Source organism: Puma concolor, chromosome B1 (genome assembly GCF_028749965.1).
Source record: "Puma concolor isolate L17-30 chromosome B1, mPumCon1.1.hap2, whole genome shotgun sequence".
NCBI classification, from domain to species: Eukaryota; Metazoa; Chordata; class Mammalia; order Carnivora; family Felidae; genus Puma; species Puma concolor.
Genome location: NC_141670.1, coordinates 136,322,808 through 136,343,941, shown reverse-complemented (window position 1 = coordinate 136,343,941; position 21,134 = coordinate 136,322,808). Strand labels below are relative to the sequence as shown.

Genomic DNA, 21,134 nt, shown 5'->3' with positions numbered 1-21,134 from the left:
TACAAGAGAATTTTCAAAATGGATTTCATCATTCTAATCTAGATCTTCAAAAGTGGCATGTCTTCTCAAATTCAGTGTCCTTTTCACTCTTCAAACTCTGGGCATCAGGAAAAGAGGTGTAACAAATCTGTATTCAGATACAAAAAGAAGCGCTCTAATGTTTGGCCAGATAAAAGTATGCCGTCTCTAATGTATGAGGCCCACAAATTTACTAGACTCAGTAATCCCAACTTGAGTGATATGTCCTTGCAAGCTAGTTGCAAAGTGTTAATTATTTACAATGAAAATAAGTAATTAGATAAGTTATATGACCCATAGCTTTAAAGCTTAGTACTTTGTAGCTGAATGGGTGTCACTGAAAAAATAAGATATAGATATAAGCTAACAGGAAGACTGGCTAAAATACGTAAATTCTAAAATTTACAGTCTCTGCCTGTTAAAGCAAACTGTCAGGGTGCCTGGGTGGCTCAGTTGGTTAAGCGTCCAACTTTGGCTCAGGTCATGATCTCACAGTTGGTGGGTTTGAGCCCTGCATTGGGCTCTGTGCTGACAGCTCAGAGCCTGGAGCCTGCTTCGGATTCTGTGTCTCCTCTCTATGCCCCTCCCCCACCTGTGCTCTGTCTGTCTGTCTGTCTCTCTCTCTCTGTCTCTCCCTCTCTCTCTGTCTCAAAAGTAAATAAACCTTATAAAAAATTATTAAAGCAAACTGTCTTACAAGAGTAGTGGTTCTCATGGTTTATGATACATTAGAATCACCTGGCAAGTTTCTGCATCTTACAGCAAGGATTGCAGGTCCGACCACTGCAGTCTCTGATTCAGTTAATTTGAGCTTGGGTCTAAGAATTTGCATTTCTAACAAGTACCTTCCTACCTTCCTGGACATATACACTGTAGTATCATCACACTTTGAGAGATTCTGCAGTAGAGGGTTTATTTACATGTTCATGGGGAGTATAATGTTCAATATAATTCCAAAATATTTCTCCTAAATTTTCCAATATTCGACTCATCATGTGTGCTGTGTATTAAGGGACCTCCTAATAGACCAATAATTTTAATTTTAGATTTATTTAAGCCAGTAAATTCTCTGCCTTGCTTCTTTGACTATGAATGATGTTCCATTTGCTACAAATGGGTGATTATTGACTGGGGTCTTGCTTTCCTTTATGATTCCATTCTGTATCATCATTGTTGGAGTAACACTGATCTAAATATACATGACATTTACTCTACCTGCCTGCCTTCTATGTCAATCAGGTGAAATTTTGAATTCAATGATCTCTTAAACTAGCCAAGCTAAATTAGAAGAGGACACAAACTCTAGAAGCCTTGGCTCTGCCAGGGAAATATTCTATCTATTTCTTGGAAATTTCAATTAGAACTTAACTAGATGATGAGAAGGAAGTGGCTAGATTCTGAGCCTTTGACATAAGTGAAAGCTAAAATATATTGTTGGACTTAAATTGAGATTCTATTCCAGATCCAGTACAATTTGGAAGACAAATATCCAAAATGTAATAAGTTATATCATGTTTATACTTAATGTACTTAGCACAAATAGAAGGTATTTCGAAAGGATGGATCCAAGAATGTAAAAATTAGTGGAAATACAATTATGCCTATTTGAAGTTTTACAATTTTCATTCTCTATTTAAAAGTAAATTGCTCACAGTTGTACTTTTAAGAACATGATCAATATGAAAATCAATAGTTACTTAAAAAATAAATCAATAGTTACTTTCCTATAAAAGGATTTTTCTTTACAAATATATTCAGAATATTTTTTTCAAAAATAAGCTAGCCTTCTGTATTTTAAAGGATTCAAATTATGTTTCATTTACTGAAAAAGTTAGAATCAAGATTATTATACACGGAAATAAAAATAACAGCATAGCATCCCATGTCCCAAACATGACTGGTATTATTCATTCAATTAACTCACAATAATACCAGGAGGCAGGTGCTGCTAGCACCCTCAGTTAAACATGAGGGATTTCACAGCTAATCAATGACTAATTTGAACTTGATGAGTCTGGCTTCAGTGTCTGACTCTAACCTATTTTTAGTACTTCTTGAATGACATGTCCTTGTAGGAACTATTTGTTTTTGCAGTTTGATCCAGCTAGCACTTTGGTCTAATATTCACATTTGCTGACACTTTTTATTGTGAGGTTTGAGGAAAGGCAAGTCAGAAGAAACTTGTACAGTATAAAATGTTTATGTCAATGCTTTCTATATCTGTAGCCAAATAGACAAACTTCCAGCAAACTATTTCTAAACTTAATGATTAAAAATCTACCATAAACAATAAATACTAACCAATCTATAATTGGTTTAAATAGTATGCATTTCTAGTTGCTTTCATCTTAAACATAAGTTAGCTATATACATAATGTGGTATGATTCTTACAATGAGATTATGACCTAGTAAGGATGATATAAGAAATATGTAAAACAGTATTATAAAGTACTCGTGAGATTAAAATGTAGCATTAATTTTATTATAATGCAAGATAACATTTAGTAATGTGTTTGCTGTATGGTAGTGACTACACACTACAAATAAAATGATGGTTATTTCTATTGGGCCCTTAATTAATTCTCATTTTATGATTTAGGGGTTTTAAAATATTCAAGATCTCATTAGAGAGTAATGCAACTTTTCTGTTGACAATATGCATTGAAATTTTGCCCTTCTGATACTTAAGAAATTAATCTCTCAGGAAGAAATACTTGGAAAAAAAACTTGATTAGCAAAGCATATCAAAACTCTTATTCTTCAGATAACAACGTCTCTATTATACACAAAACAATATGAAAAAATAAAGATGATATTGATTGTGAGACCAATTTGTTTTCTGGCCTTATTTTGTAAACTATATGCTGCTTTATTATTTTTGTTGTTATTTATTAAGAAGTGATGGCATCCATAGAAGCCTATAATTTGTAGTTTATACTTCACATAACTTTGGTTGATTTGCAAATATCAGTCTCCATAAAAGGGAAGAAATGTTTTCCCATCTTAGTAATTTTCCACTGATATCCTTCAGAATTTACTTTATATCTTGCAATTTATCATTAGAGTTCTACTGCCAATAAAGACCCAAACTAACTTTTGAGAAAAGTAATGCTTTAAAAAAGTAAAATAAAACCTTACAATTGTGTGAGTGGAAATTAGTAACCCTAACTAGAATATAAAATATTTTCATGTAAGCTAATAAAATAAATAGTATAATATGCCTCGTTTTGACCTGATTTACAATTAGGAGTGAGGAAACATTTTGCTCCTGAAATTATTAACAGTATCAGAGGTGTTCACTGAAATGTCCTCGGGTCTGTACCATGAACTATGCTTGGAAATGAACCCAAATGTCTATACCACAGTTTCCCTTGAACAACTTGATTTAAAATTTAAATATGAGGAAATAATTTACTGTATATATTTAAACGTTTTTTTACTCAAGTTGACATACATATAAATACTTTTCTTCTGAATAATTGTTTTGCTTTTTAGTTCATAATTTGGACAAGTACAAGTATTTTTCTCTAAGGAAAAATAACAAAAATCTACATTGGCAACTATTTTGGAAATTTCCACACAATAAATTCAGAAAAATAATTTTTTTAATATATTTTTTAATAAAGGTAATGCACAGGGGCACCTGGATGGCTCAGCAGGTTAAGCGTCAGCTCAAGTCATGATCTCGCAGTCTGTGAGTTCCAGCCCCACCTGGGTCTCTGTGCTGACAACTTGGAGCCTGGAGCCTGCTTTGGATTCTGTGTGTCCCTCTCTCTCTCTACTCCTCCCCCATTCACACTCTGTGTCTCAAAAATGAATAAATGTTAAAAAAAACTTTTTTTAAAGAAAGGTAATGCACATAATAGTAGTAGTCTTGTTTTCACTGAGAAAATCCTAGTGACATTAAGTGGTCTGTGCTCTGAGCAGCACTGGCAACCTGTCCCAAATCTTCCTTTGGGGATGTACTCAAGGACCAGTATCTGGGAAAAGAGGAATATGAGGTTATAAGTAAATTAATGAGAACTCAGGTGAGCACTCTTAAGCATTACTGGGTGATAATTAGTGACAATTACCTTTCAGCTCACCTTGGCTTTTTATGGATTAGTACTTTCATGACCATTTCATTCTGATCATTTGCTCTTTTCAGTAATGTTTTTTTCTCATGTAAAATAATACCTGATAGAATATCTGGACTAATGCATGAAACAACACATGGTTGAGCATCTGGAAGATACAGAAAGGTACAAAAAAAGTGCAAAGAAATTCCCAATCCTATCATTCAGAGATAACCATTGGCAAAATTACTGTGTATTTCTATGTAGTATCTTATTTATCTAGCTTTCCTTCTATATGAAAATTGAGATAATATCACATGTAAAAATGTGTATATTTCCTTTTGTATAATAAAAACTCATATCAAAATCCTATTTTAGTGGCTGCATCATAGGGAACATTATCCATATTCCTATAAACAATGAACATATATATTTTGACATATCATTTCCAATATTTCTCTTAAAATTTAAAAAAATTCTATGCAGGGGTGCCTGCCTGGCTAGTCAATACAGCATGTGACTCTTGATCTCAGGGTTGTAAGTTTAAGCTCCACATTAGGTGTAGAGATTACTTACAAATAAAATTTTTTTAATTCTATGCAAAATTATTCATAAATATTATCTCTTAAATTGTTATTATTTTATAATTATTAGAGGAATCAAACTTTTCATATAGTCAATGGAATTGTACCTCTTTTTTAAATTAACTATACATTTACTTTATTGTAGATTTCTTGAACCTACCTTTCAATTTTAAATTAAGCTTTTTCTTAGCCTATTAAATGCATTAAGCTTTTTTTAATCTACCTTTTAATTTTTGCGAAAGTTAATTATGTCAAGTATTTATTTTATTTCAGAAAACCTATTTTATTTCTGGAGAAGAAAGATTTATATCAAATGCAAATATACAGAAGACCCCCAAAAATGCACATGTATTTTCAATTATATATAAAGAAGTAAAATTGAATGATGTGACCTGCTCAGTTAACTTAAAATCACAAATGCTTCAAGTGTTAACACTAGCACCAAGGCATTATTACCTTCCCAAGCTAATATCTAAAGGCATGAACAATTTCTGGAAACATATGTCCTATAAAAATATGTGCAAATCTAAAGTAGTATTAAAAATTAAAAATAAAGCTGCACAGATATTTATTAAATTAAATATTAATTTAATATTAATTAAATTAAATTAAAAATGGAAGCATTTTATTAAAATGGAATTTTAATAAAGCAGAATTAAAAATGGAAGGCATACACTGGCTTTAATAGGTATCATATCACATACACATACACATAGACACATAGGGATTGAAGAAAACGATGACCCTGTCGCTCCAGTGATAATTAGATCTCAAGACTGCTTTTTAAAATTTCACCTTTTTAAAGAATGTTAGGTCCACAAATGGTTAAATGGAACATGAAGCCCTATAAAGGATTCACAAAGAGAGTGAAACTTGATTCACACGGTTGAAAGTCAATATTGAGTTTATTTATTTATCAAATGATATATCATTAAGTTGTTTTTGAGCCCCTTCAATTGCAAGGTACAGTACCCGCCCTTAGAACTGATGGGTTTTCAATTAGAACTGATGGCATCTCTAGTTGGAAATCACATATTTTCAGTAGAGTGTCTAGTTCATGTTTGTATAAATGTCTCCAATTGTTTTCATCGCATTCGTAGCAAAGAGTCTATATTTCCACCAAGACTGGTAAATAAAATTTTTAAAATATTTTCCCCTTATCTTGTTAATACACTGAGGAATCAAGGTCCATATCCATTGGTGAAATTCACAGATGGGATTTCATATCTGTGATTGGCAGTCTAAATGAGACTCAGGGTCACGCATACAGCACCACTGGCAGAGATAGAGAATCAAATGAAAAGTCAGGGGATAATGGCCAGTTGTGCTTATCATTCTCTTTCTTCCCTCCTTTCAGGCAGAAACACACTCTAGTGGCTGTCACTCACTCATTACTAGGCTGTCTCTGCCTGGGCTGGGAGTGACACAGCAGGATATTGCCGCCCGAATTACTAAGCATCCCTTAGACAAAGACAATAATTAAAATATTTTCATTTCACAATGGTAAATTTTTGGCTAGTACTATGGTATAAATGGGTAAGAACACAAAATAAATTATTAGTACTGCGCTGTGTCAAATGAATCCTATTCTTCTTTTGTCATTTAGTTTTCTCTGCTGCTTTTATGTTATACGGCCACATGCATATTAACGTTGGCATATTTACATATATGTACAGTATATAATTTTAATGTGCATTGTTATGTATCAATAAAGATAGCCTTTAAAATGATAATTATATGTATAATATATAATGACATCATATATATATGATGATTGATATATATATATATATATATATATATATATATATATATATATAAAATTGACTAATTGTTTCCAAGCACCTGCTACACATGATATCTCTGGGGTCAAATTAAAGTTATTTTTTTTAAGTTTATTTATTTTTGAGAGAGAGACAGAGACAGAGTGCGAGTGGGGGAGGGGCAGAGAGAGAGGGAGACAGAATCTGAAGCAGGCTCCAAGCTCTGAGCTGTCAGCCGTCAGCACAGAGCTAACGATGGTTGGGATGGTTGGCGGGGGGGGGGGCTCCAAAACTATGAGCCGAGCTGAAATCAGTCGCTTAACCGACCGAGCCACCAGGTGCCCCTCTGAGGTGAAGTTAAATGTAATATGTTCTTTTTGCATTTGTAGGTGTAGTAGCCATTAAATGAGACTGAATTGGTGTTTGCAGCATTTCTCCTTTAGCCTAACACCGGGCTAATATTCTTACTTTATTTCATTGAATTCTCACAAAAAATGTACTATAACAGTATTTTTATAGGTAAATCATAATTAAAAACACTGAGTTTGCAAAAGTTATGTAATTTCCCAGAAATTAAGCAGCTAATATAAAATTACAGGTAGGTTTTCTGACTCCTGAACTGGCGCTTTTTCAGATACAAGTTACTTAAAGTGATGAGTGACCGAGGATAAACTTACAGGTGTAAGAGGGTTATTGTTTCCCAAACAGTGAGGTGTTCTTTATAATGTGAGAAGTTTAGTCTTATTTTTTTCAGGAATTTTGTAAATGTTAAGAAACCACTTTGCTGTGGTTCCTCAGCCCCTCCTCCTACTTCCATCCAGTTGTATTAAAATGTACATCACCAATTTTAGTTGTTCGTCTGATAAGCTTAAAGTTATTTCACTTCTCTGACCTTTCACCTGTTCTGTCATTTATATCAGTGGTAGAATAACCGTATTTCTCAACCTAGGACAGCTGTATAGAATTCAGAGGTTGCAGATTCAATGCCTACAACTTTCACGGCTATGTGCAAGTTGGGTTGGGTGGGAAAGAACAGTGAATGGTGAGCCTATTGTGAATTGGAGCATGCAAGCTCCTCATGAAGGTGTTCAGATCCACTTAGAAACCAAACAGCAAGGTTTCCATCAAACACAACACTTGCATATGAATCAATTCAACCCAAGGCTGCAAACGTACAACGCTTAGTGTTCACTTAGTGAATAGTTAAATATTCATAGATATTTGGAGCACCTTAGAAGCTAGTATAATACTAAAATATTTTCAGAATTCAGCTAAATGTTCCATTTCCTTAATTATTCCTTCCATGAACAACACTAATTATTTTCGAAGAAAATGAAGCAATATAGTTGCTGATACATGTCTTTAACCACAAGATAGGAAGTAAGAAAAACCATGCCTCAAGACCTCTTTCAGGGTCATATACGGTGATGCCCGTTTTGTCAATGAGAAAATTGAGTCACCAGGGAAATGTAAATGCTATAAAGCATCTCTAAGAAATTAAATCACATGCATCAGACTTCTGGCACTTCAAAGTTGATATTGGAGACTATAAAGGTTTAAAAGTATATGGGGGCGCTTGGGTGGCTCAGTCGGTCAAGCATCCGACTTCAGCTCAGGTCATGATCTCACAGTTTGTGGGTTCGAGCCCCGTGTCGGGCTCTGTGCTGACAGCTCGGAGCCTGGAACCTGCTTCATATTCTGTGTCTCTGTCTCTCTCTACCCCTCCCCTGTTCACACTCTGTCTCTGTCTCGAGAATAAATAAACATTAAAAAAATTTTTTTAAGAATATGGGTTGTTCTTTTGGAGGGTGAAATAAGAGAAACCATCAAGCTTTTGCATGGAGGCACCACTGGGGTTTCAAAGCTCACGCTTCGGTGTGAGGGCCATCTGGGGGTTTAATTTGTGGGCAGGCTTGTGTGTTCTTCTCTTTTCTTTGTTTGCCCACCCTGCAGGTGTGTTCTGGGAGCAGTGCCTTATCTTTCAGGATGGAGGAATACAGGAGGACCTCTGGGTCAAAAGTTTTACATGTGGTTCTTTTCCCTTTCCTAGAGCTCCCTTGCTTACCCATGATGTCCTGGTGGCCTCACTATGTGTGGACTAAGAAGTACTTAGACTACTCAGCACTTGCTTCCAATGAATATCCAGACTCTGTGGATTATTTCTCCATCTTTCATTTTGCTTTGCCAATTCTCCTTGTTCAACAGTGCAGTGTGAATAGATTGGATTATAAGTTAATGCAGACCTATGGGCTGTTGCTAGGACAAAAAGGCAGGCTTTGTTTGGGAAATGACATTTGTTCTCCAGTTTTCTCCTGGAAACATAAGAGCCTTTCCTTTTTAAGCAGATTTTTTTTTCATACTGAAGCCATGGTAAATATTTCCAATTGATTGGGTAGGCACAGTGTACATTTCAGGGACTCCTGCTGCTGATGAAGAAACTTCAGCCGAGCATACACTCATGTGTTACTATCTTACAGGAGGTGATCGAGATCGGATGACAGCAAACCATGAGAGCTACCTCCTTATGGCGAGCACCCAGAATGATATGGAAGACTGGGTTAAGTCCATCCGTCGAGTCATATGGGGACCTTTTGGTGGAGGTGAGTATATATAGAATCATGGAAAAACAGAAAGGTCAGCCAAACCTGTTCATCCTTTCTCTGCTCCCAGTTGATGTTATTATCAGCTCCTATTTTCAAATGGATGAGTGTTAAAATAAATAGTAAATTATACCATATTATTGTTAAGGTATATATGTAAGTAACTCCCAGAAGTTAAATTTAGATCAAATATCAATAACTGATCTTTTTCTATGAATATCTTGAATTATAAAAAGGGATGATACGGGTTTTTTTTTTTTAATTTTTCCATTTCACTAACAATAAATAGTTATGGGAATGATACTATAATATAGATTAGTTAAGACCCTGCAAATATGGGGCAAAGCATTTTTGACTAGGATCTTTGGAAGGGATCGTAGCCCCAAGATGCGCAGCGATATCAAAGAAGAATAGCAATGCTCTAGATGATAATCCACTGATTACTAGATTTAAAAAAAAATGCTTTGTGATCTGACAAGTGTTTGTGGATTTGATAAGTTTTTAAAAATCTTAGTTAATATAGTTTTGAGAATGTGCCATGTGAAGAATAAACTAACTGGTGCTGTAAATAGAACTAAAAGGAGGAAGAAAGGGTAAAAGAAATAATCTTTGTCTATCAAGGAATATAAAAGAGAGAAAATAGATAAGCAGATATGATGTAAACAGAAAAATTATTTAAAGTAAAAATTCAGTACTGGAAACCAAATCAAGAACTCAAAAAAATTTATCTATAGCCAACATGCACTTCCCAAAATGTAAAGCCTAATTATTTTATGTGGATGTAGCTAAAATAAATCATACTAAATCAAATTCATATTTAGCAAACCAATTATAATTCTAATATTTATTTTATATTTTCTTTTGTGTATTGGCAGCACCCTGAATTCAGAAGTGATTCTTTTTTCCCATAATATATTAGATACTTCTTAGGCTGACTCCCCATTCTACATTTTAGAATAACTTCAAAGGTGTACTTTAAAAAGTTGGGAAGTGTGGTTTTACCAGGTGAATGATACATGTCTGGAAATTGTCTGTTTTCTAACAGTGTCTTCTGTTGGGCAAGGGGAAGGTTCCTAACCAGGACAACTATTCGTCCCAGTTTGCCTGGTAACAGTCTGGTTTACAACTGTTGTCCCAAGATAATTATTGATAGGGCTGTTTTTCATTTTCTTGATGTCCTAGTTTGGGTGGCAACTTATATGGTCACCCTATTCATATACTAAAATGGCTAGTAAATGACTGTGTAAAGCATTTGAAAAGTCCTGTGGGATGAGACCCCCCCCCCCCCCCCCCCCCGGCTACAACATTAGTGGCTCATGATTATTATTGAGAGGTGTACTCAGTCCTCAGTCACTGTCATTTCTAAAGGCTCTCTTCCCTCTGCTATCAAATTTCTGGGGCTTCTGAGTTAAGGGAGTCCCTTAATATCTGCTGAAGGAGGTATTTTTGCTCAGGGATTATATCCATCAAGTGTGCTATTCTCTCCCTTTCTTCCTCATCCATCTGTCCCTTTCTTAAGAGAAATGAATGAGATCCAATTAGCTTTATCAAATCAGTGGCCACAGGAGTTCCCACCAGCCCAGGAGTCCCAGAAGTTATCCCAGTGGGACTAGACAACAGCTCTGAGCTTTATGTAAGTCTTCAAATTTATGAACTTGGAAGGGATGCTCTAGTGGTTGATAGGTTTATATATACAGTCGTCCCCTTCGTCTGCAGTTTCACTTTCCATGGTTTTTAGTTATTCATGGTCTACCACTGTCCAGAAGCAGATAATACTCCTTCTGACCTATTGTCAGAAGGTCAATAGTAGCCTAATAGTGTGTCACGGTACATATGTCATTCACCCCACTTCATCTTATCACATAGGCATTTTACCATCTCACATCATCACAAGAAGGGTGAGTACAGTACAAGATATTTTGAGAGGAAGCAACCACCTTTATTACAGTATTGTTATAATTATTCTATTTTATTGTTAATTATTATTTTTAATCTCTCACTGTGCTCAATTTTTTTTTTAATTTTTTTTCAACATTTATTTATTTTTGGGACAGAGAGAGACAGAGCATGAACGGGGGAGGGCAGAGAGAGAGGTAGACACAGAATCGGAAACAGGCTCCAGGCTCCGAGCCATCAGCCCAGAGCCCGACGCAGGGCTCGAACTCACGGACCGCGAGATCGTGACCTGGCTGAAGTCGGACGCTTAACCGACTGCGCCACCCAGGCGCCCCATGTGCTCAATTTTTAAATCAAACTTTATCATGGGTATGTATCTATGGTAAATAACATAGCATGTGTAAAGTTCAGGCATCCATCCACTGGGAGTCTTGGAACATGTTTCACACGGATAACAAGGGACTACTGTACCTTATCCTATGGAATGAGCTTCAGGGATTTCGTAAGTGCTCGATTGAAATTTACTTGTAAAGACCTATATTTTAGCATAGAACACTTACCATAGAAACAATGCTCCTATAAAAAAATTTCTACCCTTTTTGTTTAACTGAAGAGTGTTATGAGATTGCAACACAAGCTTTTAAAGTACTCATTTACTTTACAATAAATCCTTTGTGATTTAACTGAACGTTAGAATTTTTAAAAGTTAATACAGAATATAGAACCAAACTGAATATTGACATTGATAAAAGATCACAACTGTCACCTATAATCTAGGGTTTCAAATGTTTATATTAACATACCCCCTCCCTGCTCTTTGATTGAATTTTTTTTTTTTAATTTTTTTTTTCAACGTTTATTTATTTTTGGGACAGAGAGAGACAGAGCATGAACGGGGGAGGGGCAGAGAGAGAGGGAGACACAGAATCGGAAGCAGGCTCCAGGCTCTGAGGCATCAGCCCAGAGCCTGACGCGGGGCTCGAACTCACGGACCGCGAGATCGTGACCTGGCTGAAGTCGGACGCTTTAACCGACTGCGCCACCCAGGCGCCCCTATTGAATTTTAAAGAAATATTAAAAATTTGAGTTTCAAACACGTTTATATAACTGGAAACTCTTTTATCTATCTTATCTATTAGGAGTCCACTTAACATTTCATTGAAAATATGTTTTTTACTGATAAAGAATATTTTAAAACCACTGTTTTAGTTCAATGCCACATTCTGTGGATTAGGTCATTGGGACCCAGGTAGGGTGAGTAACTTGACAAATGTCAGCCACACTGTGAATAACAGAACTGGGAAGACAACCCATGGCCTCTGGCTTGTGGGCTTCCTCCTGCTTTCTTGTGCAATAGTGTGACCTATTACCTTTACTGTGGGATTAACAAACCCACAATCACAAGCCCATGCCTTTCTGATAATAAAACTTGTACTGGTACTTACTGGTACATGAAAACAAAACAAAAAAAAATTTTAATTGTAATAATTAAAATAAATATGTTTTTTCAAGTCCTTCAAAACTACCTAAATTGATATCACCAAGAAAGTGAAAATGTAACCAACAGATTGGGAGGAGGTATTTCCGGATCATATATCTAATAATGAACTTGGATCCAGAACTTATAATGAACTCTTACAACTCAGTATTAAAGAGAAATTAAAAATTGGAATCAGTTTGACTCCATTAAAAGATGGGCAAAGAATCTGAGTAAACATTTCTCCAAGGAAAACATGCAAATGGCCAAAAAGCACATGAAAAAAATGCTCAGAGTCATTAGTCATCTGGGAAATGCAAACCAAAATCACACTGAGATAACACTTAATGCCCACTAAGATGGCTAGAGTCAAAAAGTCCAATAATAAGTATCGATGAGGATGTGAAGAAATCAAATTGCTCCTATGTTGCTAATTGGACTGTAAAATGGTACAGGTGCTTTGGAAAAGAGTCTGGCAGTTCCTCAATCAATTAAATGCAGAAGTATCATATGACCAGCACCCCTCGATAGATATATACCCAAGAGAAATGAAAACATATGTCCACACAGAAGCTTGTACATGAATTTTTATAGCAACATTATTGCTAACAGCCAAAAAGTGGGAACACCCAAACGTCCACCAGGGATTATTATGCAGCCATTAAAAAAGGAATAAGGTACTAATACATGCTACAATGTGAATAAACCTTGAAAACATCATGCTAAGTAGAAGAAGCCAGTCACAAAAGACTACATAGCATATGATTCTGTTCATATGAAAATACAGAACAGGGAAAGCGAGACACAGATCAATGGTCACTTAGTGCTGAGATAGGAATGTTGGAGGGGATGGGTGATAGCCCAAGATGTGGGATCTCTTTTTGAGGTGATGAAAATATTCTAACACTGTTGATGGTTGTATATATCTGTGAATATGGTGGAAATCATTGAATTGTACACTTGAAATGGATAAATTCTATCATATGTGAATTATATTTCAAAAAAGTTGTTAAAAATATCCTCAACTGCTGTAATTGCCTTTCATAAGAAAATATATCTCTCCTCCCTAAGTTACGGAACCCAAGCCTGTTAATCCTGAACAAAGACTTCATAGATTCTAATCTCCCTCCCAACATTTAAATATTGCTATGGTCATTGATTAAATGGTATCTGTAAAGACATTTGGAAGGTGACGTATCACTCTGATTTATAATTTCTGTATACCACCTTTGGATACATTTTTAATGTGTTTATTTTAAAAAAAAATTTTTTTTTCAACGTTTTTTTATTTTATTTTTGGGACAGAGAGAAACAGAGCATGAACGGGGGAGGGGCAGAGAGAGAGGGAGATACAGCATCGGAAACAGGCTCCAAGCTCCGAGCCATCAGCCCAGAGCCTGACGCGGGGCTCGAACTCACGGACCGCGAGATCGTGACCTGGCTGAAGTCGGACGCTTAACCGACTGCGCCACCGAGGCGCCCCTAATGTGTTTATTTTAAAAAGGGCATTGCATTACCTATACCTCCGTTTCACAACATGTGTTTTAAAAAGTTAAAGTTTTTCATGAGACACCTAAGCTTATTTTTGTTCAGGCTGCATAGATATGTAAAATATTCCCTTTTTACCATTACAATAATAAGACATTTTATTAAAAATAGGAGACACCCAAGGAGATTGCCAAACTTTCAATCTCTTAGAAATGAAAAACTATTATGTGAAAATCATGGCTTTGGAACTACAGGTCTTTTCTTTTTATTTAATAAAGAAAACCTAAAACAGATAATCAGATAAGAGAAGGGAACCAATGGAAATGGGAGTGAACATTCACTTAACAACCTAACCTGATAACAAAATTCAGTATTGAATCTAGATACTTCAGCTTTGTGTTATCTGCTTAAAACCAATTGTAAACAGTTGCTTCCCCATTGATAACGCTGAGAGGCATATGGTTTCTGCCTAAAAGTTAAATCCAGAAGTTAGGATGTCGAAACATTTATTTAGCTTTGGGAAAGTTTAGGGGTTTTGTTTTGCTTGTTTGTTTACTTTTTTTACAGTGTTGTTGTTGTTGTTGTTGTTGTTGTTGTTGTTGTTGTTGTTTTACAATTATTTTCCATTGTTTTGGGGGTAATATATATGGAAGTACCAAGCGCAGGATCTACGAAGAGTGTGAATCCACTGAGTGTTCATTAGGTCTGAGTGGTTTGCCTAAGTTTAGCTACTAACAAAATTAGGTTCCTCCTGTATTTCTGTCTCCTTACAAAAAAAGTCGAGTCAGAGACCCATCGATGCAGTAAAAGTACTGAATGTGAATAATCCACATGATGAATAACTGGCATGCAGTCAAGCAGGGGTTAATTAGGAGACAATGTGGTCTTGCCTCTGACATAGACAGCTGTGTGATCTTGGATAAGGGGTATTTACCCCGGACTTTCAGTTTCCTTGTTTGTGAAATAAGAAAATTAGACAAAACCATTTTAACTGCTATTCGTTCCAGCTCCAGAGTCCTGGGGTTACATGTGTTCCCTCCATGCCAGTACTCAGGTCAGTGAAGTTTGCAGCTGGCGAGGTGTTTCCCAGTCTGGCATTGTCACTGTCTTGTTTATACTGAGTTACACTGTGTGCTTCCTTATTTTTCTAGTAGCATGCAGTGACGCTGAAGGGAAAAACAAGTGTGAAACATAGGAAAGAAATAACTACTAATGATTCCTTCCCTGACAAACCATAACCAATCTGGGCATGCTGGTCAGAGTAATGATTTTTCTAAAGGGAGTACCTTTGTAGTAGCCTCAGTTTTGTAGTGTTCCTGTCAAATGGCTAGAAAGGCACGCAGAGACCTTTGGGGGTCAGTTGGGGTTAAAGCACTAGCATTCCACATCTGCTCATGGAACAGCCAGGTGGATGAATGATTAACTCAGTGAGTAAATTGTTCAGTGGGTGGGATTGAGAGTCTGGGTAGACATGTGGTCTGGGGTGGAGAGGGTGCATGCCAAGAGCAGAGGAGAAAGTTGAAAACAGGATTGGTTTTCAAACCGTAACCAGAGAAATATATGTATGTATAAATATTTATAAACACACACACACATGAGTTGAGTTGACTTGTTTTATGATAATTGTACCTGCAAATTCTCTGTTACCAGATTGAGAATATTTTTCTATTTCAGACACACACGTACGTACCAGTACAGACACATATGTTTTAGTGATATGCACATTTAAATCAGCACTCACAAATAGATTCAGTCGGAAAATCTCTGAAAAAGTCTTGTATAGGAAGGGAATAAATGCAGGAAGGAGGGGGCGCAAGTTCACCCCCTTGGGGTTGGTTTGGTGCTGTTTGATTTCTGGAGGGGCTGAGGCAGCCAGCTCTCAAGAAGCTGCACAGACAAGGGCAGAGAAGTCAATACCAAGTCAGACGAAGAAGAAAGGGGTTCACAGGCTGTGTGGCATTCTCCCTCCTCCCCTCATACTGTTGTGACTGCACCTGCTGCATGTGACCAGCGGGCACTGAAGGCGGTCGCAGCCACGGTGACGGAGGCAGCCGAGGCTGTGCCAGCTCCCGCCCAGCCCTCATTCAGAAAAGGGGAGACGGAGCAGGAGGAGGGGGAGGAGAGGCTCCCTGCAGAGCTGCCTCCACCACGGATCGGATCCGAGGAGGCTGCTTGGAATGGGCACTCAACTGTCCTGACGTGGCGATTCCCTCGGGAGCCCTGGGAGTTTGAAGACAGACGGGAAAAGGGAGAAGCCTGCAGAGAGCATCAAAGGATGAGGGGTGCTGTAAAAGGAACAGGGGAGTCCTTTGAAAAGAACCTATCATGCACTGAAATGCTTTCTGAAGAAGGTGCCATTATTTGCTTCCCCTTTCGCTCAGATGAAAGGAGCCAGCAAGGACCGTCCTGAAGTATTCCTCAGGGGCCTTTTTGTCATTGTTCCTTTTATTCCCCATGCACACGACTATTTGCTGACCTTTCCAGAGGAATCTCAGTCCCCTCAGTTCCAGCTGAGAAGACAGTTCTTAATAAAAAAAATAAAAAAAATAAAAAAACAAAAACAACAAAACAAAACAAAACAAAACAATTCCTGCTGTTTGAATGGAAGGTGCGGCTGGCTGCCGTTCTTTTTGCTGTGACATTTTGGAATGTCTGCAGAAACTTAAAGCAAAACACCCAAATCTTAAAGCTCCCTGGATTAGGCAAGAGAAAAGGAAGTTTTTGCCAAAAGAGAAGTAAATGAGAGGTGGTAACTTATCCCTGATCTGGGACCTGGACGATCAAAGCCTTCAAGTTCTAGGAATCAGCACTTCAGCCCTAACAAATAAACATGAGAAGGAGTGGCCGTGGGGTATCACACAGAGGCAGGTTTTAAAGGAAGCCTGGAACTGATTCAGAACTTCGGGCCTGTATGATGCCTGAAGACCGAAATACTGGGGGACGCCCCTCAGGTGCCTTAGCGTCAACTCCGTTCATTCCTAAAACTACATACAGAAGAATCAAACGATGTTTTAGTTTTCGGAAAGGTAGGTAGATGATCTGTTAATGTCCATTTAAAAAATATAAAAATATTCTCTGGTGCTTTAAGGTCAGTTTATGTTCAGATAAAATGGGACTTTGAAAACCAAGAGCTTAGAACTGTACAGGAGTGATTTATCTGTGTCTCTGCTTGTCTATATTTGTTTTTCAAGGTTCGTATTGATCTGTTTATGACGGTGAATGGGCCAGATAGGTGGGGCTTAAAGAATGATAGTCCTATAGGGATCACCTTGACTGACGGAAAACCAAGCAAGCCTGCCTGGCCATTCTGAGAGGAGGGGCCAAGGCTACCATGGGCTGTTCTCAGCCCCAAACCAAGCAGCCATGTTGTTACTTCTTGAAATCGGTCCCTCTCGGGCCCTTGTTCTCTACTCCCATCACATTGCTTTGGTTCTGGCTGCCTGTGCTTGCCTCACCTCCCCTGCTGAGAAAATTGTAATAATCAGATGATCTGTAGTGACCCCTTTTCAGGAGCCTTTCAACCATATTGACTAACACTGATTAGAAATAGGAGTCACCTTGACTTTCCAAATGTATCAAAAGGCAGCATTGGGAGAGGCCAAAGATAGGAGCTATCAGGTACAAGAAGTGGGAAAATATTTAACAATTTCTGATCAATAAAAGAGGCTAAGAATTTCAGAATTGATTTGTGCAGAGGGAGTTAAAGAGTACTCATAGGTAAAATAAAATGCTTTTAGAAAATATTTCTGCATCAAAATAGTTTTAAATGACCTTTTGCTTTAAAAGTGGAATAATTAAATGAGGTGATTATTTAAACTGAAATAGGTAATTATAATTTAATGTCATATATAGTAAGCTAATAATTTAATCAGGAGCAGACATGAGTAACATCTAAAGTTCTTTCTCCCTTTTTTCTGTGATCTGCTACCTATTAACCCTTTCTACTTACTAACCAACAAAAGAGAGAAGAAAACAAAGTAAGAAAAAAAGCCTTGTATAAAGCAAAATATAGCAGGAACTTTTAAGATTAAACCTTGTTCTTTCTGAGTCCTTCCCTTTGAGCACTTGAGATCTGCCTATGATCATTATCATACGTTATTAGCAAGGAATTCAGGTATTCATTTATATTCCTCTCTCATCCACAAAGGTAATTAAGGGAGAGATACTTGTCTCATGTTTTATAGATCTATAGAGATTTCAAGGTTACTGTTAAGACTGCATCATTGACAGAGAATTTGATAACAATAGAAACTGAGAAAAGCTAGGGAGTAATTGCTTAAGGACATGTTCTCGTTTTCTAGCTCTTCCTGCTCTCAGCAACTAAATTGAGTTTATCCAAACTCACAGAGAAAGTCTACTTTTCCAGCCTATTGCTGCTCATTTGTAACATGAGATGTTCTGGGGGCAATTAATATATCTTTGAAGCACATGGCAAGATGTTTTTGACCTTTCTCCACCTCCTCTCCAATAGTGGAGTATAGCCTATCTTCAAGGATCCTGACTAAGACTGCTGATCATGCCCTCTTCCCAACAAGGGAAGGCATTGCCTGCAAAGAGAATCCCCATGGGCTGGCAAATGGCACCCACAGGAGTGGGTTCTATCTATCCGTCATCTCCTGTGGGTTCATTTTAAACTATTGTCCTTTTCTATGCAAAGTCTTAGTAACCTGAGGAATGTTTAGCATGTGAGTCAAGGATTAACAGATTTCTAATTTACAAAACTGTATTCTGGTTTCTGTCAGAACCATAAAGGAGGGGAGGAACAGGAAGCATCAAGCCGTTTTAAGTTTCCTTCCCTTTTAGCCAGAGCCAGCGGCACACCAGCCTCTTGTTCCCTGGCTGCAGGACGACAATTATGCAGAGAGGCTCTGGGAGAGAAGCTGCTTCTGTGTGTGCAGCACTAATCACTCCAGCCTGCAGTGGCGTGACTCACTGGGGGGGGGGGGGGGGGGGGGGGGAAGGAGGGGAGGGAGGGGTTTACATCTTTGTTTAAGGTCCTGCATGGAAAAGAATGAACTTTTCTTTCAATCCTGGGTCCCTAAACCATGCTACCTTAAGAAGAGAGTGTTCTTTTGTGCTTTGTTTAATCCCCTGGGCACTCAAGTAGTTGGAGAAGTGGACCTGTTTCTGCGTTCCTCAACCAAGCCTGTTGGAGAGCATCAGCTTAAGTTATTTCAATGAAAGTAAAAGGGGGAGTGCATGATTCATGGAAGAGCACCCAGAAGCAAAGAATGCTGATGTGTCTGCTTTTCCTGATCCACATTTAAAGCATATTTTTTTTTTTTACCGTTGTCAGGGGTAGGCCAACAGCAGAGAAGACTCGCAGCTTTAGAAATGCCCTTGAATGAAGTGTGGAGTTGAGTTAAAGTTTCCAGAGGCCTGGTGATAATGGAGCCTGCATGCTGGGCAGGCTGTAACTAAATTCTCAAGGTTGCTTTCTCTTCCAGACCCCTTTGGTCCCTTACTGTCCTTTTCATCTCTCCATTTCTTTGTCTGGGTACTAATAAAGATCACTGAAAATGCTTTCCCAGTGGTTTTAAAAATGTAGGAACTGGTAAACATCTATTAGGCAGGATGCTGGGGGGATAGCAGTGCTTTGGATTTACGTTCTGGAGAGATAATGGTTACAATGTATTTTTATCCTGTTGATTTTGAAACTATGTATGTAATTTTTTTTTTACCTCGGTAAGACTAATGTGTGAAATGCAAAGCAGCGTAAGCAACCTTTTGATTACCGACTACTTTGGTTCCTGAATGTTAGTGTTAATTTCTAGTCACAATAGGGCAGCTAGCTAGTTTAAGGATGTTATGCTCATGGGACACACTGAAGGAAACTCTAACTATATCTTGTTTTTGTTTGTGTGTTTGATTTCCTGAGTTGCTCTGTCTTAGAGATAAGTTATCATTAATTATCTAGAGCTTTCCCCTACACCGTAACCAGTCACTGGTCATGAAACTGTTGCTTCTTCCTTCTTCATAGACTTCCAGCTCCTTTTATGTTTCCATCATCTGAGTTCTCTGTGCCTTTATTGCTTCATGCACACAACTTATTTCAACCTAAGAAGTGGCTCTTCAAGACAGCATCCATCCTCACTTGTTTCCAACCTAATGTTCTTCACAAATTCCTACAACACACAGGCTATTTGTAAAGCATTGACCATTTGGTATTCCTGAAATAGAGAGAGCAGGAGAAGACAGAGAGAAAATTCCAGGCAGGCTCTGCACTAATAGTGCACAGCCTGATGCAGGGCTTGAACTCATGAACCATGAGATCATGACCTGAGCCGAGACCAAGAGTCAGACACTTAACCAACTAAGGCACCCAGGCACCCCTCAAACATTTTGATGAGTCCCTATTGCTCCCAGGAGGAACTCCTAACTGTTTCATGTAATTATCAAGGCCTTATAACCACATCCATCTATTCCCTGGAGAATAAACTCCCAATTCCCCAGACTGTCCCACTCTTTCTTCCTAAACATATATCCTGTGCCAGGCCTTTGCTTTTTTTTCATTATGCTATGACACTCTCTCTCTCTGCTGTCTGTTCAAACTTTGTACTTCCTTCTAGACATTGCTGGGTCTTATTTCTTCATCAAGCCTTCTTTATTGACCCAAGCCTTCTGTGTAGCCCGTATATTTCTTAAATGCTGCCACCTGACTGCCTTATCTTCCTAGCCATCTTGAAGTGCTTTATACACATTTAGGGGTGCCTGGGTGGCTCAGTCAGTTAAGCATCCAACTCTTGATTTCAGCTCAGGTCATGATCTCACAGTTCGTAGGTTTGAGCCTGCATCAGGCTCTGTGCTGATATCATGGACCCTGCTTGGGATTCTCTCTCTCTGCCCCTCCCCTGCTTGTGCTCTCTTTCTCTCAAAATAATACATAAGTGAATATTTTTTTAAAGTGCTTTATACACATTAGTGGTAAAAGATAGATGATAAATAGATGATAGAGATAAAGATAGATGGAGATAGAGCTACACATAGATGTAGACATAGACATAGATTTGTTTACTTCTTCCCAGAGTAAAGAATGGCAATAGGCCTATTCAATTAAGGATTCAAGGTTTCTTGCAAATTGGTGAAGTACAGTATTATTATGTATCTTTTCCTACAGGTCCATGAGCAATAATGAATTAAAATAGGCTGTCTTTGTCATGGTTATGAATAAAACCAACATTTTCTTTGAAGTTTATTGTATGTTGTATATATTGTAATCTCATTTATGGAAATTGATTTGTCCAAGAGAATG

The 21,134-nt window shown here is 37.6% G+C and overlaps 1 protein-coding gene across 8 annotated transcripts in view; it reads left to right on the top strand.

Annotated features, from left to right (window-relative positions):
- The window catches only part of ARHGAP24 (Rho GTPase activating protein 24), a 666,840-nt gene that overhangs the window by 585,480 nt on the left and 60,226 nt on the right, over positions 1–21,134 (top strand). For 7 of the 8 annotated variants that reach the window (XM_086704652.1, XM_086704650.1, XM_086704651.1 and 4 more), the window contains one exon: positions 8,899–9,021. In XM_086704652.1, coding sequence (XP_086560778.1) covers positions 8,899–9,021 — 123 coding nt within the window. Of the gene's footprint in view, positions 1–8,898; positions 9,022–15,910; positions 16,909–21,134 lie in introns of those variants that run through there. The other variant, XM_025921359.2, reaches the window with a different exon arrangement.